The 24,071-nt window shown below is 36.2% G+C and overlaps 1 protein-coding gene across 2 annotated transcripts; it reads left to right on the forward strand.

Moving 5' to 3' along the window:
- Positions 1-3,673: 3,673 nt before the first annotated feature.
- Positions 3,674-20,849, forward strand: LOC117009653 (AP-2 complex subunit sigma). 2 transcript variants are annotated; one of them, XM_033083955.1, is made up of 5 exons: positions 3,674-3,853; positions 11,038-11,187; positions 13,731-13,844; positions 15,094-15,153; positions 18,566-18,634. In XM_033083955.1, the coding sequence occupies exons 1-5, from the start codon at positions 3,851-3,853 to the stop codon at positions 18,617-18,619; spliced, it is 381 nt and encodes a 126-aa protein (XP_032939846.1). In that variant the 5' UTR covers positions 3,674-3,850; the 3' UTR covers positions 18,620-18,634. The 2 variants fall into 2 exon arrangements, with proteins under 2 accessions (XP_032939846.1, XP_032939844.1); XM_033083953.2 differs by lacking the exon at positions 18,566-18,634 and adding an exon at positions 20,708-20,849 and having other exon boundaries at positions 3,710-3,853.
- The last annotated feature ends 3,222 nt before the right edge of the window (positions 20,850-24,071 follow it).

Below are 24,071 nucleotides of genomic sequence, written 5' to 3' on the forward strand. Positions count from 1 at the left end.
CCCATCCCAAAAAACCATCCTGGATCCTTTTCCCTGAAAAAAATCCCAGCTGAGGATCAGGAATCCTCATCCCAACACTCAGGACTGAAAAAAAATTCAGGAATTTTGGGATAAAACCCAGAAAAATTTGGGATTTGGGGATGGGAACTCTCCAGGATCATTTGGGACTTTATTTCCTCAATTTTTTTTCCAATTTTTTCCCAATTTTTTCCAATTTTTCAAAATTTTTCCCAATTTTTCCCCAATGGGAAATCATTTTTCCTGGAATTCCAACCCTGGGATCCCAGAGAATTATTTGGAATTTTCCTTCTTCCCAAAAAGGGGAAAACTCCTCAAAATCCAGGAAAAAAAAATCCCAAACTTGGGAATTTTGGGGCAGCTCAGATCCATGGGAGCCTCAAATTTTGGGACTTTTGGGATAAAAAATTGGGAAAAAGAGATAAAAAACCAGGAAAAACAATTTAAATCCAAGTTTTTCTGTTAAAATCTGGAGTTTTTCCCAATTTTTGTGTCCCTCATTCCCAGTTTGGGAAGGTGGGAGGAGAAATCCCAAAATTTGGGATGGGAGCGGCGATTCCAGGTGGGAAAAGTGAAAATTCTGTCCTAAAAAATCCCAAAAATCTCCCAAAAAATCACTCAAAAATCACAAAAATCTAAAAAAAAAATTCCTTAAAAAACCAAAAAAATCCTAAAAAAAATTCCTAAAAATCCTGAAAAAATCCCCAAAACATCCCACAAAAATCCTAAAAAAATTAAAAAAAAAATTGCAAAAGAAGCTCAAAACATCCCCTGAAAAAATCCTAAAAAATTCCCCCCAAATCCCGAAAAAATCCTGAAAAAGTTCCCAAAAATTCCTTAAAAAATCCCCAAAAAATCCTTAAAAAATCCTGAAAAAATTCCCAAAAATAAAAAAAAATCCTAAAAAAATCCCCAAAAATTCATAAAAAAATCCCCCAAAAAATCCTAAAAAATCCTTTAAAAAATCCCCCAAAAATCTCCTAAAATCCTAAAAAAAAATCCAAAAAGAATCCTAAAAAATCTTCCAAAAAGCCTAAAAAAATCCTCAAAAAATCCTAAAAAAATCTCCTAAAATCCAAAAAAAATCACAAAAAAATCCTTAAAAAAATCCAAAAAAATCCTAAAAAAATCCTCAAAAAGTCCCACAAAAATCCTAAAAAATCCTAAAAAAAATCCTAAAAAAATCCCCAAAAATCCCAATTTCTCAGGGAATGGGAACCCCCCTATTTTCCATGGAAACCCCAAAAAAAAAACCCAGGAGAAAAGATCTTTGTGCCAGGCTCCGTCTCCCGCCGGGAATTTTTTTTTTGGGAATAAAAAGGAGTTTTTTTGGGTTTTTTTGGGTTTTTTTGGTGCCTGAGGATGCCAAGAACTCTGGGAAAAAATGGGGGGAATTTGGGGGGGTCTTTGGGGGTCTCTGAGCTGCTGGAAAATCCCAAATTTTTCCCTCCCCAAAAAAAACTGGGGGAAAAAAATGGGAAAATCCCAAAGAAATGCGGGAGGAAATTGGGGGGAATTTGGGAATCCCCTCCCCCAAAAAAGGGAATTTGGGGAGGGGGATTTGAGGGAATCCCAAATTTGGGGAGGGGGATTTGAGGGATTGATCCCCAAATTTGGGGAGGGGGATTTGAGGAATTGATCCCCAAATTTGGGGAGGGGGATTTGAGGGAATCCCAAATTTGGGGAGGGGGATTTCATGGGATCCCCCTTCCCAAATTGGGATCAAACCCTGAAATCCCCCTCCCCAAATTCAGGACACTCCCCTCAAATCCCCCTCCCCAAATTCGGGGTCATGCCTCAAATCCCCCTCCCCAAATTCAGGGTCTCCCCCCTCAAATCCCCCTCCCCAAATTTGGCATTAATGCCTCAAATCCCCCTCCCCAAATTGGGATTCCCTGAAATCCCCCTCCCCAAATTTGGGGATCAACTCCTCAAATCCCCCTCCCCAAATTCAGGACACTCCCCTCAAATCCCCCTCCCCAAATTTGGGATCAATCCACTCAAATCCCCCTCCCCAAATTGGGGGTCTCCCCTGAAATCCCCCTCCCCAAATTTGGGGTCTCCCCTCAAATCCCCCTCCCCAAATTGGGGTCTCCCCTCAAATCCCCCTCCCCAAATCTGGGGCTCTCCCCTCCCAGTCTCCCCCAAATTTGGAGTCTCCCCTTGCAGTCCCACTTCCCAAATTTGGCTTAATGCCTCAAATCCCCCTCCCCAAATTGAAGATCCCCCTCAAATCCCCCTCCCCAAATTTGGGGTCTCCTCTCAAATCCCCCTCCTCAAATTGGGGATCCCCTCCAATCCCCCTCCCCAAATTTGGGGTCTCCCCCCCCATTTGGGGTCTCCCCTCCCATTCCCCCCCCCAAACTGGGGGTCTCACTTCCCAGCATCCCCTCCCAATTTTGGGGGCCCTCCCCTCCTTACCCCCTCCCCAAATTTGGGGTCTCCCCCCCCGTACCCCTCCCCAAATTCGGGGTCCCCCCCCCTCCCCCCTCCCCTCGCAGCCCCCCATGAATGGGCGGCGATACCACTGAGAACGGACGGATGGGGGGGGATGGATGGGGGGGTCTGGTCCCCCCCTGCCCCCATGGGGGGTGGTCTCTCCCGGGCCCCCCTCACGGGCCGGCTCCCCCCCCGTCCCCCCCCCGCGGGGGCCATGGGCCGGCCCGGCGGGCGCGCGGCGGGGCGGGGGTGGGGCGGCCCATTGTTCTTCTGGGGGGGGGGGATTCCAAAGAAAAAGGCGGCGATGGTGGAGCTGAACGTGAGGGAGGGGGGGAAAAGATTTTTTTTTTTTTTTTTTTTTTTTTCTTACCGGAGAAGCGGCGGCGACGGCGGCATCGGGCCGGGCCGGGGGCGGCGGGAGGAGGCGGCAGCGCCATGTCCGCGCTCGGGGCGGCGGCGGCGGGCGGGGCGAGGGCGGCGGGGGCCGCCGGGGCGGGCTCGGCCTGTAATGGCGGCGGCGCCTTCCTCCTCCTCTAACCCCCCCCCCCTCAGCCCTCAGCCGCCTCCTCCTCCTCCTCCTCCTCCTCCTCCTCCCTCCGCCTCCGCCTTCCCGATCACGGAGGGGGGGGGGGGGGGGAATGGCGGGAGCGCGTGCGCGGCGGGAGGGGCGGGGCGGCACCGTGAGGGGAGCGGCGGGAGGGGCGGGGCTAAGACCGAGGGGCGGGGCTAAGGGGGCGGGGCTTGGAGGAGAGCGCCGGGAATTTGGGGAGGGGGAGAATGGGATTTTTAGGGGGAAAAAGGGGAATTTTGGGGGGGAAACCGGGAATTTTGCGGGGAAAAACGGGAATTACGAGGGAAAAACCGGGAATTTTGGGGTTGTGGGGAAGGAGTGGGAAGGGGTAAAAGAGATGGGGTGGGCGTGGTTTAGGGCGTGGCCTCGAGGGGCGGGGGCGCAAAAGGCGATGGGGAGCGAATAAAGAGGCGTGGCTAAGAGCGGTGTGGGCGTGGCTTGAGCGCGAGGGGCGGGGCCCACAAATCTCCCTTTGATTTCCCCCCCCCTCCTTCATCCCCGGGAATTTGGGGAGTGGGGAGATGAGAATTTTGGGGAGGGGGGCGATGAGAATTTTGGGGAGGGGGCGATGAGACTTTTGGGGACCGGGGCGGGAATTTGAGGGAGGGGCGGGAAAGGCGAGGGGAGGGTGGAAAGGGCGGGAACGGGAGGTGCCGCGCAGGCGCAGTGCGAGCGGCGCGGGGGGCGCCCCCTAGCGGAAACGGGAAGCGGCAGGGCCTGGCCGTGAGGGGGGGGCGGAACCGGGAACGGAACCGGGAACGGAACCGGGAACCGGGATCGGAACCGGGATCGGAACCGGGGGGGCCTCGGGCCGGTACCGCCATGGTGAGTCCCCTTGAGGGAAGCGGAGAAGCGGGAGAGACACGGGGGACAGCGGGAATGGCGAGGCTCGGGATGAGGGGGAAGGACCCGGGGGGGCCTCGGGCCTGGAGCGCCGTGAGGGGAGAGGGGGAAGTTTCGCTATTTTGGGGGTTTTATGAGGAGATTTGGGGGTTTTATGAGGAGACTTGGGGGTTTTATGAGAGGATTTTTAGGTTTTTCACTATTTAGGACCTTTTTAGGGGGGTTCTGACGGGAGAAGTTCCACTATTTTGGGGTTTTATGAGGGGATTTGGGGGTTTTATGAGGGGATTTGGGGGTTTTATGAGTGGATTTGGGGGTGTTACGAGAGAATTTTGGGTTTTCATGAGGAGATTTGGGGGTTTTGTGAGAGGATTTTGGGGTGTTATGAGGGAATTTTGGAGTTTTATGAGGGGATTTTGGGGTCTTATGAGGAGATTTTGGGGATTTTCCGCTATTTAAGGTCTTTTTTTGAGGGGTTCTGAGGGGGAAGTTTCACTATTTTGGGGTTTTATGAGGAGATTTTGGGGTTTTATGAGGGGATTTGGGGGTTTTCCACTATTTAGGACCTTTTTTGGAGGGTTCTGAGAGGGGAGGTTTCACTATTTTTGGGTTTTTATGAGGAGATTTTGGGGTTTTATGAGGGGATTTGGGGGTTTTCCACTATTTAGGACCTTTTTTGGAGGGTTCTGAGAGGGGAGGTTTCATTATTTTGGGGTTTTATGAGGGGATTTTGGGGTTTTTGTGAGGGAATTTTAGGGTTTTATGAGAGAATTTTGGGGTTTTATGAGGAAATTTGGGGTTTTATGAGGGGATTTTGGGGTTTTATGAGGGGGTTTGGGGGTGTTATGAGAGAATTTTGGGTTTTCATGAGGAGATTTGGGGGTTTTGTGAGAGGATTTTGGGGGTTTGTGAGAGGATTTTTGGGTTTTATGAGAGAATTTTGGGGTTTTATGAGAGAATTTTGGGGTTTTATGAGGGAATTTTGGGGTCCTATGAGGAGATTTTGGGGATTTTCCGCTATTTAAGGTCTTTTTTGAGGGATTCTGAGGGGGAAGTTTCACTATTTTGGGGTTTTATGAGGAGATTTTGGGGTTTTATGAGGAGATCTTGGGGTTTTATGAGGAGATTTGGGGGTTTGTAAGGGAATTTTGGGGTTTTATGAGGAGACTTTGGGGGTTTTATGAGGGGATTTTGGGGTCTTATGAGGAAATTTTGGGGTTTTGTGAGGGGATTTTAGGGTTTTGTGAGGAGATTTTGGATTTTATGAGAAAATTTTGGGGTTTTGTGAGGGAATTTTTGGTTTTTATGAGGAGATTTGGGGGTGTTATGAGGGGGTTTTGGGGTTTTATGAGGAGATTTTGGGGTTTTATGGGGAGATTTTGGGGTTTTATGAGAACATTTTGGGGTTTTATGAGAGAATTTTGGGGTTTTATGAGGGAATTTTGGGGTCTTATGAGGAGATTTTGGGGATTTTCCGCTATTTAAGGTCTTTTTTGAGGGATTCTGAGGGGGAAGTTTCACTATTTTGGGGTTTTATGAGGAGATTTTGGGGTTTTATGAGGGGATTTTGGGGTTTATGAGAAATTTTGGGGTTTAGTGAGGGGATTTTGGGTTTTATGAGGGGATTTGGGGGTTTTATGAGTGGATTTGGGGGTGTTACGAGAGAATTTTGGGTTTTCATGAGGAGATTTGGGGGTTTTGTGAGAGGATTTTGGGGTGTTATGAGGGAATTTTGGAGTTTTATGAGGGGATTTTGGGGTCTTATGAGGAGATTTTGGGGATTTTCCGCTATTTAAGGTCTTTTTTGAGGGGTTCTGAGGGGGAAGTTTCACTATTTTGGGGTTTTATGAGGAGATTTTGGGGTTTTATGAGGGGATTTGGGGGTTTTCCACTATTTAGGACCTTTTTTGGAGGGTTCTGAGAGGGGAGGTTTCACTATTTTTGGGTTTTTATGAGGAGATTTTGGGGTTTTATGAGGGGATTTGGGGGTTTTCCACTATTTAGGACCTTTTTTGGAGGGTTCTGAGAGGGGAGGTTTCATTATTTTGGGGTTTTATGAGGGGATTTTGGGGTTTTTGTGAGGGAATTTTAGGGTTTTATGAGAGAATTTTGGGGTTTTATGAGGAAATTTGGGGTTTTATGAGGGGATTTTGGGGTTTTATGAGGGGGTTTGGGGGTGTTATGAGAGAATTTTGGGTTTTCATGAGGAGATTTGGGGGTTTTGTGAGAGGATTTTGGGGGTTTGTGAGAGGATTTTTGGGTTTTATGAGAGAATTTTGGGGTTTTATGAGAGAATTTTGGGGTTTTATGAGGGAATTTTGGGGTCCTATGAGGAGATTTTGGGGATTTTCCGCTATTTAAGGTCTTTTTTGAGGGATTCTGAGGGGGAAGTTTCACTATTTTGGGGTTTTATGAGGAGATTTTGGGGTTTTATGAGGAGATCTTGGGGTTTTATGAGGAGATTTGGGGGTTTGTAAGGGAATTTTGGGGTTTTATGAGGAGACTTTGGGGGTTTTATGAGGGGATTTTGGGGTCTTATGAGGAAATTTTGGGGTTTTGTGAGGGGATTTTAGGGTTTTGTGAGGAGATTTTGGATTTTATGAGAAAATTTTGGGGTTTTGTGAGGGAATTTTTGGTTTTTATGAGGAGATTTGGGGGTGTTATGAGGGGGTTTTGGGGTTTTATGAGGAGATTTTGGGGTTTTATGGGGAGATTTTGGGGTTTTATGAGAACATTTTGGGGTTTTATGAGAGAATTTTGGGGTTTTATGAGGGAATTTTGGGGTCTTATGAGGAGATTTTGGGGATTTTCCGCTATTTAAGGTCTTTTTTGAGGGATTCTGAGGGGGAAGTTTCACTATTTTGGGGTTTTATGAGGAGATTTTGGGGTTTTATGAGGGGATTTTGGGGTTTATGAGAAATTTTGGGGTTTAGTGAGGGGATTTTGGGTTTTATGAGGGGATTTTGGGGTTTTATGTGGAGAGTTTTGGGTTTTATGAGGAGATTTGGGAGTTTTATGGGGGAATCTTTGGGTTTTGTGAGGAGATCTTGGGGTTTTAGGAGGGAATTTTGGGTTTTTATGAAGAGATTTTGTGTTTTATGAGGAAATTTTGGGGTTTTGTGAGAGGATTTGGGGGTTTTATGAGGGAATTTGGGGGGTTTATGAGGGAATTTTGGAATTTTATGAGGAGATTTTGGCGTTTTATGAGGGAATTTTTGGATTTTATGAGGAGATTTTGGGATTTTATGAACGGATTTTGGGGTGTTATGAGAGAATTTCGGGTTTTTATGAAGAGATTTTGGGTTTTATGAGGAAATTTTGGGGTTTTATGAGGAGATTTTGGGTTTCTATGAGGGGGTTTTGGGGTTTTGTGAGGAGATTTGGGGTTTTTATGAGGGGATTTGGGGTTTTTATGAGGAGATTTTTGGGTTTTATGAGGGAATTTTGGGTTTTTATGAGGGGATTTTTGGGTGTTATGAGGGAATTTGGGGGTTTTCTGAGGAGGTTTTTGGATTTTATGAGGCGATTTTCGGGCATTTTAGGGTTTTCCACTATTTAGTCTCTTTTTTTGAGGAGTTCTGAGGGGGGCTTGACTTTTTGGGGGTTTTTATGAGGAGATTTTGGAGCGTTTTGGGGTTTTTTCCCCAATTTAGGGTCTTAGTTTGGGGGATTTCCACCATTTTAAACTCTTTTTTGGGGCAATTTTGGAGATTTTCTCTATTTTAGGATCTGATTTCGGGGATTTCCCCCCATTTTAGGGTTTGGTTTGGGGGATTTGGGGATTGTTTTTCCCATTTTAGGACTTATTTTAGGGGGATTTTTGCATTTTTCCTTATTTTAGGAGCTATTTTGAATGAATTTTGAGTTTTTTCCCCATTTTAGGGTCTGTTTTGAATGGATTTGGGTTTTTTCCCCCATTTTAGGGTCTGTTTTGGGGGATTTTTCCCATTTTTAAGGGGGGATTCTCCCTTAAAATCCCATTTTGGACGAGTCAAAATTCCCCTTTTCCCATTCATTAAAAAAAAAAAAAAAAAAAAATTAAATTCAAATTTTGGGGATGAAATTTTCCCGATTTTCCTGATCTTTGACACTCCCAAAATCTCTTTTTTTTTCTGGAATTCTGAATCAGATTCTCTTCATCCTGATCCAGAACCGGGCTGGGAACACTCCCCTAAATCAGGGGAAAAAATGAAATTTTAATGATGAAAAATCAGAATTTTAATGACAAAAAAATGAGAATTTAAATGAAAAAATTGGGATTTTAATGACAAAAAAATTGGAATTTTAATGACAAAAAAATTGGAATTTTAATGACAAAAGAATCAGAATTTCCATGAAAAAATTTGAATTTTGATTCTGACAAAAATGCCAAGTTTTGAGAATGAATTTTCCCAATTTCTGCCACTTCCAAAATCCCATTTTTTCCTGGATTCCCGTTGCAGATTTGCTTCATCCTGATCCAGAACCGGGCAGGGAACACTCCCCTAAATCAGGAAAAAAATGAAATTTTAATGATGAAAAATCAGAATTTTAATGACAAAAAAGCTTGGAATTTGAACAATAAAAATGAAATTTTAATGACAAAAAATTGGAATTTTAATGACGAAAAAATAGAATTTTAATGACAAAAAGATCAGAATTTCTATGAAAAAATTGGGATTTTAAAGACAAAAAAAATCAGAATTTAAATGAAAATATTGAAATTTTAATGACGAAAAATTGGAATTTTAATGACGAAAAAATCAGAATTTCCATGAAAAAATTGGAATTTCGATTCTGACAAAAACACCAATTTTTGGAAATGAATTTTCCCGATTTCTGCCACTCAAAAATCTCTTTTTTTTCTGGATTCCCGTTGCAGATTTGCTTCATCCTGATCCAGAACCGGGCTGGGAACACTCCCCTAAATCAGGGAAAAAAAATGAAATTTTAATGATGAAAAATCAGAATTTTAATGACGAAAAAATCAGAATTTCCATGAAAAAAATGGAATTTCAATGACAAAAAAAATAGGAATTTAATTGAAAAAATTGAAATTTTAATGACAAAAAATTGGAATTTTAATGACGAAAAAATCGAAATTTCCATGAAAAAATTGGAATTTTGATTCTGACAAAAATGTGAATTTTTGAAAATGAATTTTCCCAATTTCTACCACTCAAAAATCTCATTTTTTCCTGGATTCCCATTCCAGATCCGCTTCATCCTGATCCAGAACCGGGCGGGGAACACTTCCCTAAATCAGGAAAAAATTGAAATTTTAATGATGAAAAAATTGAAATTTTAATGATGAAAAAAATGAAATTTTAATGACGAAAAATCAGAATTTCCATGAAAAAATTGGAATTTTGTTTCTAACAAAAACATGAATATTTGAGAATTAATTTTCCCAATTTCTCCTCATTTTTGACACTCCCAAAATCTCTTTTTTTTTCTGGATTCCTGTTGCAGATCCGCTTCATCCTGATCCAGAACCGGGCTGGGAACACTCCCCTAAATCAGGAAAAAAATTGAAATTTTAATGATGAAAAAAAAGAAATTTTAATGACAAAAAAATCAGAATTTAATGACAAAAAATCAGAATTTAAATGAAAAAATTAGAGTTTTAATGACAAAAAAATAGGAATTTAAATGAAAAATTTGAAATTATAATGACAAAAAAATTGGAATTTCAATGTAAAAAAATTGGAATTTCCATGAAAAAAATCGGAATTTTCATGACGAAAAAATCAAAATTTCCATGAAAAAATGGCAATTTTGATTCTGACAAAAACACCAATTTTTTAGAATTAATTTTCCCGATTTCTCCTGATTTTCTCAACTCCCCCCATCCCATTTTTTTGGGATTCCTGTTTCAGATCCGCTTCATCCTGATCCAGAACCGGACTGGGAACACTCCCCTAAATCAGGGAAAAATGGAAATTTTAATGATGAAAAACTTGAATTTTAATGACAAAAAAAATTGGAATTTGAACAAAAAAAATTGGAACTTTAATGACAAAAAATTTAAATTTTAATGATGAAAAAATGGAATTCTAATGACAAAAAAATCAGAATTTCAATGAAAAAATTGGGATTTTAATGACAAAAAAAATCAGAATTTAATGACAAAAAAATCAGAATTTAAATGAAAAAATTGAAATTTTAATGACAAAAAATTGGAATTTTAATGACGAAAAAATCAGAATTTCCATTAAAAAATTGGAATTTCAATTCCGACAAAAATGTGAATTTTTGAGAATGAATTTTCCCGATTTCTGCCACTCAAAAATCTCATTTTTTCCTGGATTCCTGTTTCAGATCCGCTTCATCCTGATCCAGAACCAGGCTGGGAACACTCCCATAAATCAGGAAAAAATTGAAATTTTAATGATGAAAAAATAGAATTTTAATGACAAAAAAATCAGAATTTCAATGAAAAAATTGGGATTTTAATGACGAAAAAATCAGAATTTCCATGAAAAAATTGGAATTTTGTTTCTAACAAAAACATGAATTTTTGAGAATTAATTTTCCCGATTTCTCCTCATTTTTGACACTCCCAAAATCTCTTTTTTTTTGGGATTCCTGTTTCAGATCCGCTTCATCCTGATCCAGAACCAGGCTGGGAACACTTCCCTAAATCAGGAAAAAAAAATGAAAATTTAATGATGAAAAAATTGAAATTTTAATGATGAAAAATCAGAATTTTAATGACAAAAAAATTGGAATTTGAACGAAAAAAATGGAATTTTAATGACGAAAAAGTCAGAATTTAAATGAAAATATTGAAATTTTAATGACAAAAAATGGGAATTTTCATGACGAAAAAATCAGAATTTCCATGAAAAAATTGGGATTTCAATTCTGACAAAAACACCAATTTTTGAGAATGAATTTTCCCAATTTCTCCACTCCCCCCATCCCATTTTTTTCTGGATTCCTGTTTCAGATCCGCTTCATCCTGATCCAGAACCGGGCTGGGAGCACTCCCCTAAATCAGGGAAAAAATTAAAATTTTAATGACAAAAAATCGGAATTTTAATGACGAAAAAATCAGAATTTCCATGAAAAAAATTGGAATTTCGATTCTGACAAAAATGTGAATTTTTGAGAATTAATTTTCCTGATTTCTCCTCATTTTTGACACTCCCAAAATCTCTTTTTTTCCTGGATTCCCGTTTCAGATCCGCTTCATCCTGATCCAGAACCGGGCGGGGAAGACGCGCCTGGCCAAGTGGTACATGCAGTTCGACGATGACGAGAAGCAGAAACTGATCGAGGAGGTTCACGCCGTGGTCACCGTCAGGGACGCCAAGCACACCAACTTTGTCGAGGTGAAAACCCAAAATCAACAATTTTTACCCCAAAATCCAAATGTTTAACCCAAAATTGATTTTTTTACCCCAAAATGTGCCATTTTTACGCCAAAATTTGTCAGGATTTAACCCAAAATTGCCTTTTTCACCCCAAAATTGTCATTTTTTTACCCCAAAATTGCCATTTTTACTCCCAAATTGCCAGGTTTTGTCCCAAAAAATCACCATTTTTAACCCCAAATCACCATTTTTACCCCAAAATTTGCCATTTTTACCCTCAAATTGCCATTTTTTACCCCAAAATCTCCATTTTTTACCCAAAAATTACTATTTTTATCCCAAAAATCACCATTTTTAAACCCAAGGTTGCCATTTTTGCCCAAAATTTTCCATTTTTACCCCAAAATCACCATTTTTAAACACAAAATTCCCACTTTTTGCCCCAAATTGGCCATTTTTACACGAAAATTGCCATTTTTTACCCCAAAATTGGTCAGTTTTTAACCTAAAATCAGCATTTTTAACCCAAAATCACGACTTTTTACCTAAAATTGCCATTTTTTACCCCAAAATTTGCCATTTTTACCCTGAACCCATCAGGCACCCCGAGCACACCAACTTTGTCCAGGTGAAAACCCAAAATCAACAATTTTCACCCCAAAATCCAAATATTTAACCCAAAATTTGGCTTTTTTTTACCCCAAAATCGGCAGTTTATGCCCAAAATTCCCATTTTTAATCCAAAATTTGTCAATTTTTACCCCAAAATCACCATTTTTTACCCAAAAATTACCATTTTTAATCCCAAAATTAACATTTTTACCCCAAAGTTGCCATTTTTTACACCAAATTTGGTCGTTTTTTTAACCTAAAATCTCCATTTTTAACGCAAAATCGTAATTTTTTTACCTAAAATTGCCATTTTTTTACCCCAAAATTTGCCATTTTTACCCTGAACCCATCCGGCACCCTGCGCACACCAACTGTGTCGAGGTGAAAAACCCAAAATTCCAGATTTTCACATCAAAATTCAAATATTTAACCCAAAATTTACCTTTTTTTAACCCAAAATCGGCAGTTTTTACCCCAAAATTGCCTTTTTTAAACCCAAAATTGCCATTTTTTACACCAACATTTGCCATTTTTTAACCTAAAGTCTCCATTTTTAGCCCAAAATCACCATTTTTACCTAAAATTTGCCATTTTAACCCCATAATTGCCATTTTTTACCCCAAAATTGCCATTTTTTACACCAAAATTGGTCATTTTTAACCCAAAAATCATCACTTTTTACCTAAAATTGCCAATTTTTAACCCAACATTGCTCTTTTTTACCCCAAAATTTGCCATTTTTGCTCCAAACCCATCAGGCACCCCAAGCACACCAACTTTGTCGAGGTGAAAAACCCAAAATTCAAAATTTTCATCCCAAAATCCAAATATTTACCTTAAAAATTACCATTTTTACTCCAAAATTGCCATTTCTTACCCCAAAACTTGTCATTTTTAAACCCAAAATTGCCATTTTAACCTAAAAGTTCCGTTTTTACCCCAAAATCACCATTTTTAAACACAAAATTCCCACTTTTTGCCCAAAATTTGCCATTTTTACCCCAAAATCGGCATTTTTTGCCCCAAAATTGCCTTTTTTAAACCCAAAATTGCCATTTTTTACACCAACATTTGCCATTTTTTAACCTAAAATCTCCATTTTTAGCCCAAAATCACCATTTTTACCTAAAATTTGCCAATTTTAGCCCAAAATTGCCATTTTTTACCCCAAAATCACCATTTTTAACCCCATAATTGCCATTTTTTAGCCGAAAATTGCCATTTTTTACACCAAAATTGGTCATTTTTAACCTAAAATCAGCATTTTTAACCCAAAATCACCACTTTTTACCTAAAATTGCCATTTTTTACCCCAAAATTTGCCATTTTTACCCTGAACCCATCAGGCACCCCAAGCACACCAACCTTGTCAAGGTAAAAAACCCCAAATTCCAGATTTTCACCCCAAAATCCAAATATTTAGCTCCAAAATTGCCATTTTTTCTCCCCCAAAATTCCCATTTTTGCCCAAAATTTGCCATTTTTAACCCAAAATTGGCCATTTTAAACCTAAAATCAACATTTTTAAACCCAAAAATCGCCGTTTTTACACCAAAACTTGCCATTTTTACACCAAAATTGCCTTTATCCCCCCCAAAATCACCATTTTTTACCCCAAAATCTCCATTTTATAACCCAAAATTTGCCATTTTTACCCCAAAATTGGCCGGATTTATCCCAAAATCACAACTTAGCCCAGTCCCTCCCAGTCCATCCCAGTCCATCCCAGTCCCTCCCAGTCCATCCCAGTCCATCCCAGTGCCTCCCAGCCCCTCCCAGTCCATCCCAGTCCATCCCAGTCCATCCCAGTCCATCCCAGTCCATCCCAGTCCCTCCCAGTATATCCCAGTCCATCCCAGTCCCTCCCAGTCCCTCCCAGTATATCCCAGTCCCTCCCAGTCCATCCCAGTATGTCCCAGTATATCCCAGTTTATCCCATTTCCCCCCAGTTCCGCAATTTCAAGATCATTTACCGCCGCTATGCCGGGCTCTATTTCTGCATCTGCGTCGACGTCACCGACAACAACCTGGCCTACCTGGAGGCCATCCACAACTTCGTCGAGGTGGGGGATCATTGTTAATTAATTCATTAATTAGTTCATTGATTAGCTCATTAATTAGCTCATTAATTAGCTCCTTAGCTTCTTAATATCTCGTTTATTGCCTCATCAATGATGTCGTTATGAACTCCTTTATTAACTCATTAATTATCTTATTAATATCGTTAACTAACTCATTAATTAGTTCATTAATTAGTTCATTAATTAGCTCATTAATTAGCTCCTTAATTAGCTTCTTAATATCTTGTTTATTGCCTCGTCAATGACCTCCTTAATGAACTCCTTTATTAACTTATTAATTACCTCATTAACTAGCTAATTAATTAGGTCATTGATTAACTCTTAATTAACTAATTAATTAGCTCACTAACTCATTACCTCATTAATTAACTGATTAATTCATTATCTCATTAATTACCTCATTAATTGTATCCTTAACTCATTAATTTCTTCATTAGTTCACCATTATTATCTCCTTAATGACGTCATTAATGATCTCATTAATTGACTCCTTAATTAAATAGTTAATTACCTCAATTAACTCATTTATTAAATCCTTAATTATCTAATTAACTCCTTAATTACCTCCTTAATTACCTCATTAATTACCTCATTAATTGTATCCTTAATTAACTCATTAATTACTTTTTTAGCTCATTATTACCTCCTTAATGACCTCATTGATGACCTCATTAATTAACTCCTTAATTACCTAATTAATTACCTCATTAATTACCTCATTAATTGTATCCTTAATTAGCTCATTAATTACTTCCATTAACTCATTATTACCTCCTTAATGACCTCCTTAATGACCTCATTAAATAACTCCTTAATTAAATAATTAATTACCTTAATTAACTCATTTATTAAATCCTTAATTACCTAATTAACTCCTTAATTACCTCATTAATGACCTGGTTAATTACCTTATTAATTAGCTCATTAATTACGTTTTTAACTCATTAATTAAATCATTAATGACCTCATTCAAGAGATAATTACATCATTACATACCTCATTGATTAGCTCATTAATTCATTAATTACCTCATTAATGATCTCATTAATTCCCTCATTAATTAATTCATTAATTAATTCATTAATTACCTCATTAATCACCTCATTAATTAACTCCTTACTGATCTCATTAATTTGTTATTTATTTCATTAATTACCTCATTAATCACCTCATTAATTACCTCATTAATTACCTCATTAATTAATTAATGAGTGTCGTTAATTGATTGCAGGTGCTCAATGAATATTTCCACAACGTCTGCGAGCTCGACCTCGTCTTCAACTTCTACAAGGTGGGGCTGGGTCCTATTTTGGGGGAAAATCTGGGGGAAAATTTGGGGGTTTTGGGATTTTGGGGAATTTTTGGGATTTTTGGGATTTTTTGGGGTTTTTTATGGGATTTTTTGGGGGGTTTTTGGGATTTTTTTGGGGGTTTTTTTTGGTTATTTTTAGGGGTTTTTTGTGCATTTTTTGGGATTTTTTGTTCAGTTTTGGGAGGTCTTGGTTCAAATTTTGGGTTAAATTTTGGGAATTTTGGGGTTTTTTGGGATTTTTTGGGGTTTTTTATGGGATTTTTTGGGGGTTTTTGGGATTTTTTGGGGGTTTTTTTGGTTATTTTTAGGGTTTTTTTGGACATTTTTTGGCTTTTTTGGTTCAGTTTTGAGAGGTCTTGGTTCAAATTTTGGGGGAAAATTTGGGGGAAAATTTGGGGGTTTGGGGGTTTTTTATGGGATTTTTGGGATTTTTTGGGGATTTTTTTTGGGTTTTTAAAGTTTATTTTTAGGGTTTTTTTGTGCATTTTTGGGGGTTTTTTTGTTTATTTTTGGGAGGTCTGGGTACAAATTTTGGGGGTTTTGGGTTAAAGTTTGGGGGTTTTGGGATTTTTGGGGTTTTTTATGGGATTTTTTGGGAGTTTTTGGGATTTTTTGGGGGTTTTTTTGGTTATTTTAAGGTTTTTTTGTGCATTTTTTGGGGTTTTTTTGTTTATTTTTGGGAGGTCTGGGTACAAATTTTGGGGGATTTGGGTTAAATTTTGGGGGTTTGGGATTTTGGGGTTTTTATGGGATTTTTTTGGGGGGTTTTGGTTCAATTTTGAGATTTTTTAAATTTATTTTTGGGATATTTTTGGGGGTTTTTTGGTTATTTTTAGGGGTTTTTTGGGCATTTTTTGGCATTTTTGGTTCAGTTTTGGGGGGTCTTGGTTCAAATTTTGGGGTTTGGGGTAAATTTTGGGGAATTTTTGGGATTTTTGGGATTTTTTGGGGTTTTTTATGGGATTTTTTGGGGGTTTTTGGGATTTTTTTGGGGTTTTTTTGGTTATTTTTATGGGTTTTTTGTGCATTTTTTGGGATTTTTGGTTCATTTTTGGGAGGTCTTGGTTCAAATTTTGGGGTTTTGGGGTAAATTTTGGGGTTTTTGGGGTTTTTGGGATTTTTTGGGGTTTTTTGGGGTTTTTTATGGGATTTTTGGGGTTTTTTGAGATTTTTTGGGGGTTTTTAAAGTTTATTTTTAGGGTTTTTTTGGGCATTTTTTGGCATTTTTTGTTCAGTTTTGGGAGGTCTTGGTTCAAATTTTGGGAGGTTTTGGGGGAAATTTTGGGGGTTTGGGGGTTTTTGGCATTTTTTGGGGTTTTTTATGGGATTTTTTGGGGGTTTTGGGGATTTTTTTGGGGTTTTTTTGTTTATTTTTAGTGTTTTTTTGTGCAATTTTTGGCATTTTTTGTTCAGTTTTGGGAGTTCTTGGTTCAAATTTTGGGGTTTGGGGTAAATTTTGGGGGTTTTGGGATTTTTGGGATTTTTTGGGGTTTTTTATGGGATTTTTTGGGGGTTTTGGGGATTTTTTGGGGGTTTTTTTGGTTCTTTTTAGGGTTTTTTTGTGCATTTTTTGGGATTTTTGGTTCAGTTTTGAGAGTTCTTGGTTCAAATTTTGGGGTTTTGGGGTAAATTTTGGGGCTTTTGGGATTTTTGGGATTTTTTGAATTTTTTGGGATTTTTTGGGGTTTTTAATGGGATTTTTTGGGGGTTTTTGGGATTTTTAGGGGTTTTTTTGGTTATTTTTAGGGTTTTTTTGGGCATTTTTTGGGGGTTTTTTTATTTATTTTTGGGAGGTCTTGGTTCAAATTTTGGGGATTTTGGGTTAAATTTTGGGGTTTTTGGGGTTTTTGGGATTTTTTGGGGTTTTTTGGGATTTTTGTGGGTTTTTTATGGGATTTTTTGGGATTTTTGGGATTTTTTTGGGTTTTTTATGGGATTTTTTGGGGGTTTTTGGGATTTTTTTTATTATTTTCTGGAGTTTTTTGTTTATTTTTAGGAGTTTTTGGGTTTTTTGTTTATTTTTGGGAGGTCTGGATTCAAATTTTGGGTGTTTTGGTATTTGGGGATTTTTTGGGATTTTTTTTAAGGGGGTTTTGGTTCAATTTTGGGAATTTTTTTGTGGTTTTGGGGTTTTTTAGGGTTTTTTGAGGGGTTTTTTGTGCATTTTTTGGCATTTTTGGTTCAGTTTTGAGAGGTCTTGGTTCAAATTTTGGGTTAAATTTTGGGGGATTTGGGATTTTGGGATTTTTTGGGATTTTTTTAGGGCGATTTTGGTTCAATTTTGGGATTTTTGGGGTTTTTTTGGTGGTTTTTGGGATTTTTTAGATTTATTTTTGGGGGGTTTTTTGTTCATTTTTTGGGATTTTTTGTTCAGTTTTGAGGGGTCTTGGTTCAAATTTTGGGGGATTTGGGATTATTGGGATTTTTTTAGGATTTTTTTGGGGTTTTTTAGGGGGTTTGGTTCAATTTAGGGAATTTTATGGGATTTTTTTGGTGGTTTTTGGGATTTTTTTTGTTTATTTTTAGGAGTTTTTGGGGTTTTTTGTTTATTTTTGGGAGATCTTGGTTTAAATTTTGGGGATTTTGGGATTTTTGGGTTTTTATGGAATTTTTTAAAGGGGATTTTGGTTCAGTTTTGGGATTTTTTTGGGTTTTTTTGTTCATTTTTGGGGATTTTTGGTTCATTTTTGAGGGATCTTGGTTCACATTTTGGGGTTTTTGGGTTAAATTTTGGGGGGTTTGGGATTTTTGGGTTTTTATGGAATTTTTTTAAGGGGATTTTGGTTCAAATTTGAATTTTTTTCTTAAAATTTGGAATTTTTTTTTGTTTTTCCAGTTGCACTCAGGCTGATTTTGGATTTTTTTGGTTAAATTTATATTTTTAAAATTTTTTCCAGGTTTACACAGTGATGGACGAGCTGTTCCTGCTTGAGATTTTGGGTTAAAATTTGAATTTTTTTGTTAAAATTTGGATTTTTTTTTGTTTTTCAGGTTTACCCCGTGGTGATTTTGGTTCATTTTGGGTTTTTTAAATTAAAATTTGTAATTTTTAAATTTTTTTTTCAGGTTTACACAGTGATGGACGAGATGTTCCTGGCTGGGTTTTGGGTTAAAATTTGAATTTTTTAATGAAAATTTTGAATTTTTTTTTGTTTTTCCAGGTGCACTCAGGCTGATTTTGGATTTTTTGGGTAAAAATTTGAATTTTTTAATTAAAATTTCGATTTTTTTTTATTTTTTTCCAGTTGCACTCAGGCTGATTTTGGATTTTTTTGGGTTAAAATTTGAATTTTTTTGTTCTGATTTCAGATTTTTCCAGCTGCACATGCTGATTTTGGACTGATTTTGGATTTTTTAAATTAAAATTTATATTTATTTTTATTTTTCCCAGGTTTACACGGTGGTGGATGAGCTGTTCCTGGCTGGGATTTGGGTTAAAATTTGAATTTTTTAGTTCTGATTTCGGATTTTTTGAGCTGCACATGCTGAATTTGGCCTGACTTTGGATTTTTTTGGGTTAAATTTATATTTATTTTTATTTTTCCCAGGTTTACACGGTGGTGGATGAGATGTTCCTGGCTGGGATTTTGGGTTAAAATTTGAATTTTTTTGTTAAAATTTCGATTTTTTTTTTTGTTTTTCCAGTTGCACACAGGCTGAATTTGGGTTGATTTAATTAAATTTTGGATTTTTTAAATTAAAATTTATATTTTTTTGTATTTTTCCCAGGTTTACACCGTGATGGATGAGCTGTTCCTGGCTGGATTTTGGGTTAAAATTTGAATTTTTTTGTTAAAATTTTGATTTTTTTTTGTTTTTCCAGTTGCACTCAGGCTGATTTTGGATTTTTTTGGGTTAAAATTTGAATTTTTTAGTTCTGATTTCAGGTTTTTCCAGCTGCACAGGCTGAATTTGGACTGACTTTGGATTTTTTTAAATTAAAATTTATATTTATTTTTATTTTTCCCAGGTTTACACGGTGGTGGATGAGATGTTCCTGGCTGGGATTTGGGTTAAAATTTGAATTTTTTAATTAAAAATTTGAATTTTTTTTTTATTTTTCCAGGTGCACTCAGGCTGATTTTGGATTTTTTTGGGTTAAAATTTGAATTTTTTTGTTCTGATTTTGGTTTTTTTTTGTTTTCCCAGTTACACACAGGCTGATTTAGTTAAATTTTGGATTTTTTAAATTAAAATTTATATTTTTTTGTATTTTTCCCAGGTTTACATGGTGATGGATGAGATGTTCCTGGCTGGGTTTGGGTTAAAATTTGAATTTTTTTGTTAAAATTTCGATTTTTTTTTTATTTTTCCAGTTGCACTCAGGCTGATTTTGGATTTTTTTGGGTTAAAATTTGAATTTTTTAGTTCTGATTTCAGATTTTTTGAGCTGCACAGGCTGATTTTGGGCTGATTTAATTAAATTTTGGATATTTTTGGGTTAAATTTATATTTTTTTGTATTTTTCCCAGGTTTACACGGTGATGGATGAGATGTTCCTGGCTGGGTTTGGGTTAAAATTTGAATTTTTTTGTTAGAATTTCGATTTTTTTTTTTATTTTTCCAGTTGCACACAGGCTGATTTTGGATTTTTTAAATTAAAATTTATATTTATTTTTATTTTTCTCAGGTTTACACAGTGATGGATGAGATGTTCCTGCTTGAGATTTTGGGTTAAAATTTGAATTTTTTTATTAAAATTTTGATTTTTTTTTTGTTTTTCCAGGTGCACTCAGGCTGATTTTGGATTTTTTTGGGTTAAATTTATATTTTTTTGTTCTGATTTCAGATTTTTTGAGCTGCACATGCTGATTTTGGGCTGATTTTGGATTTTTTTGGGTTAAATTTATATTTATTTTTATTTTTCCCAGGTTTACACAGTGGTGGATGAGCTGTTCCTGGCTGGGATTTGGGTTAAAATTTGAATTTTTTTGTTCTGATTTCAGATTTTTCCAGCTGCACAGACTGATTTTTGGACTGATTTTGGATTTTTTAAATTAAAATTTATATTTTTTTTATTTTTCCCAGGTTTACACAGTGATGGACGAGCTGTTCCTGGTTGAGATTTTGGGTTAAAATTTGAATTTTTTAATTAAAATTTTGAATTTTTTTTTGTTTTTCCAGGTCCACAAAGATTGATTTAGTTAAATTTTGGATTTTTTAAATTAAAATTTATATTTATTTTTATTTTTCCCAGGTTTACACAGTGGTAGATGAGCTGTTCCTGGCTGGGATTTGGGTTAAAATTTGAATTTTTTTGTTCTGATTTCGGATTTTTTTTATTTTTCCAGGTACACTCAGGCTGATTTTGGATTTTTTTAGGTTAAATTTATATTTATTTTTATTTTTCCCAGGTTTACACGGTGGTGGACGAGATGTTCCTGGCTGGGATTTGGGTTAAAATTTGAATTTTTTTGTTAAAATTTTGATTTTTTTTGTTCTGATTTCGGGTTTTTTGAGCTGCACAGGCTGATTTTTGGGCTGACTTTGGATTTTTTTAGGTTAAATTTATATTTATTTTTATTTTTCCCAGGTTTACACGGTGGTGGACGAGATGTTCCTGGCGGGGGAGATCCGGGAGACGAGCCAGACCAAGGTGCTGAAGCAGCTGCTGATGCTGCAGTCCCTGGAGTGACCCAAAAATCCCCAAATCCACCCCAAAAATCCCCAAATTCACCCCAAAAATCCCCAAATCCACCCCAAAAATCCCCAAATCCACCCCAAAAATCCCCAAATCCACCCCAAAACCCAGCCCCAAAATCCCCCAAAGTCACCCCAAAAAAGGGGCCCCTCCCCCCCATCAGTGTTATTGTGCTGTGCAGAAAAATGGGAATTTTTGTTCTTGGGGAGGGCAAAAAGTGACCAAAAGTGGGAATAAAATGAGAAAAAATGGGGAAAAATGAGTTAAAATGAGAAAAAATGGAATAAAGTGAGAAAAAATGGAATAAAAGTGAGAAAAATGGGAGTAAAATGAGTTAAAAGTGACCAAAAATGGGATAAAAATGGAATAAAGTGAGAAAAAATGGAATAAAAGTCAGAATAAATGGGAAAAAAATGAATTTAAAGTGACCAAAATGGGAAAAATGGAATAAAGTGAGAAAAAATGGAATAAAAATGAGAAAAAATGGAATAAAAATGAGAAAAAAATGGGGAAAAATGAGTTAAAAGTGACCAAAAATGGGGAAAATGGAATAAAAGTGAGAAAAAATGGAATAAAAGTCAGAATAAATGGGATAAAAATGAATTTAAAGTGACCAAAATGGGTGAAAATGGATTAAAGTGAGAAAAAATGGAAAGAAAATGAATTTAAAGTGACCAAAAATGGGAAAAAATGGAATAAAAGTGAGAAAAAATGGAATAAAAGTCAGAATAAATGGGAAAAAAATGAATTTAAAGTGACCAAAATGGGAAAAATGGAATAAAGTGAGAAAAAATGGAATAAAAATGAGAAAAAATGGGATAAAAATGAGAAAAAAAATGGGGAAAAATGAGTTAAAAGTGACCAAAAATGGGGAAAATGGAATAAAAGTGAGAAAAAATGGAATAAAAGTCAGAATAAATGGGATAAAAATGAATTTAAAGTGACCAAAAATGGGGAAAATGGAATAAAGTGAGAAAATATGGAATAAAAATGGAATAAAAATGAGAAAAAATGGAATAAAAGTGAGAAAAAAATGGGAAAAATGAGTTTAAAGTGACCAAAAATGGAATAAAAGTGAGAAAAAAATGGGGAAAAATGAGTTAAAATGAGAAAAAATGGGAATAAAAGTGAGAAAAAATGGGGAAAAATGAGTTTAAAGTGACCAAAATGGGAAAAATGGAATAAAGTGAGAAAAAATGGAATAAAAATGAGTTTAAAGTGACCAAAAATGGAATAAAAGTGAGAAAAAAATGGGGAAAAATGAGTTAAAATGAGAAAATTGGGAATAAAAATGAGAAAAAATGGGGGAAAATGGAATAAAGTGAGAAAAAATGGAATAAAGTGAGAAAAAATGGAATAAAAGTGAGAAGAAAATGGGAAAAAATGAGTTAAAAGTGACCAAAATGGGAATAAAAGTGAGAAAAAAATGGAATAAAAGTGAGAAAAAATGGAATAAAAATGAGTTAAAAGTGAGTAAAAAGGGGGGAAATGGAATAAAGGGAGAAAAAATTGAATAAAAATGGAATAAAAATGAGAAAAAATGGAATAAAAGTGAGAAAAATGGAATAAAAATGGAATAAAAATGAGAAAAAATGGAATAAAAATGAGAAAAAAATGGGAAAAATTAGTTAAAAGTGACAAAAATGGGAAAAATGGAATAAAGGGAGAAAAAATTGAATAAAAGTGAGAAAAAATGGGATAAAAATGAGTTAAAAGTGAGCAAAAATGGGGAAAATGGAATGAAAAATGAGAAAATATGGAATAAAAGTGAGAAAAAATGGAATAAAAGTCAGAATAAATGGGATAAAAATGAATTTAAAGTGACCAAAATGGGTGAAAATGGATTAAAGTGAGAAAAAATGGAAAGAAAATGAATTTAAAGTGACCAAAAATGGGAAAAAATGGAATAAAAGTGAGAAAAATTTGAATAAAAGTGAGAAAAAATGGGAAAAAAATGAGTTAAAAGTGACCAAAAATGGGTGAAATGGAATAAAAGGGAGAATAAATGGGATAAAAGTGAGAAAAAATGAGTTAAAATTGAGGAAAAATGGGAAAATATTGAATAAAAATGAGAAAAAATGGAATAGAAGTGAAAAAAATGGAATAAAAATGAGAAAAAAATGGGGAAAAATGAGTTAAAAGTGACCAAAAATGGGAGAAAATGGAATAAAGTGAGAAAAAATGGAATAAAAATGGAATAAAAATGGAATAAAAATGAGAAAAAAATGGGGAAAAATGAGTTTAAATTGAGCAAAAATGGGAGAAATTGGAATGAAAATGAGAATAAATGGGATAAAAATGAATTTAAAGTGACCAAAAATGGGAAAAATGGAATAAAAGTGAGAAAAAATGGAATAAAAATCAATTAAAAGGGAGCAAAAATGGGGAAAATGGAATAAAAATGAGAAGAATGGAATAAAATGAGTAAAAGTGACCAAAATGGGAAAAAATGGAATAAAGGGAGAAAAAATTGAATAAAAGTGAGAAAAAATGGAATAAAAATGGGAAAAAAATGGGGAAAAATGAGTTTAAATTGAGCAAAAATGGGGAAAATGGAATAAAAGTCAGAATAAATGGGAAAAAAATGAATTTAAAGTGACCAAAAATGGGAAAAATGGAATAAAGGGAGAAAAAATGGAATTAAAATGGAATAAAAATGAGAAAAAATGGAATAAAGGGAGAAAAAATTGAATAAAAGTGAGAAAAAAATGGAGGAAAATGAGTTTAAAGTGACCAAAAATGGGAATAAAAATGAGAAAAAAATGGGGAAAAATGAGTTTAAATGAGCAAATAATGGGGAAAAATGGAATAAAGGGAGAAAAATGGAATAAAAATGCAATAAAAATGAGAAAAAATGGAATAAAAAGGAGAAAAAAATGGGGGAAAATGAGTTTAAAGTGAGCAAAAATGGGAAAAAATGGAATAAAAATGAGAAAAATGGAAGTGAAATGAGTTTAAAGTGACCAAAAATGGGAAAAATGGAATAGAGGGAGAAAAATTTGAATAAAAGTGGGAAAAATGGGAGTAAAATGAGTTTAAAATGAGCAAAAATGGGAAAAAATGGAACAAAAGTGAAAAAAATGGAATAAAAGTGAGAAAAAATGGGATAAAAATGAATTTAAAGTGAGCAAAAATGGGAATAAAAGTGAGAAAAAAATGGGGAAAAATGAGTTTAAATGAGCAAAAATGGGAAAAATGGAATAAAGTGAGAAAAAATGGAATAAAAATGGAATAAAAATGGGGAAAAATTAGTTTA

This window comes from Catharus ustulatus, chromosome 34 (assembly GCF_009819885.2).
Source record: "Catharus ustulatus isolate bCatUst1 chromosome 34, bCatUst1.pri.v2, whole genome shotgun sequence".
NCBI classification, from domain to species: Eukaryota; Metazoa; Chordata; class Aves; order Passeriformes; family Turdidae; genus Catharus; species Catharus ustulatus.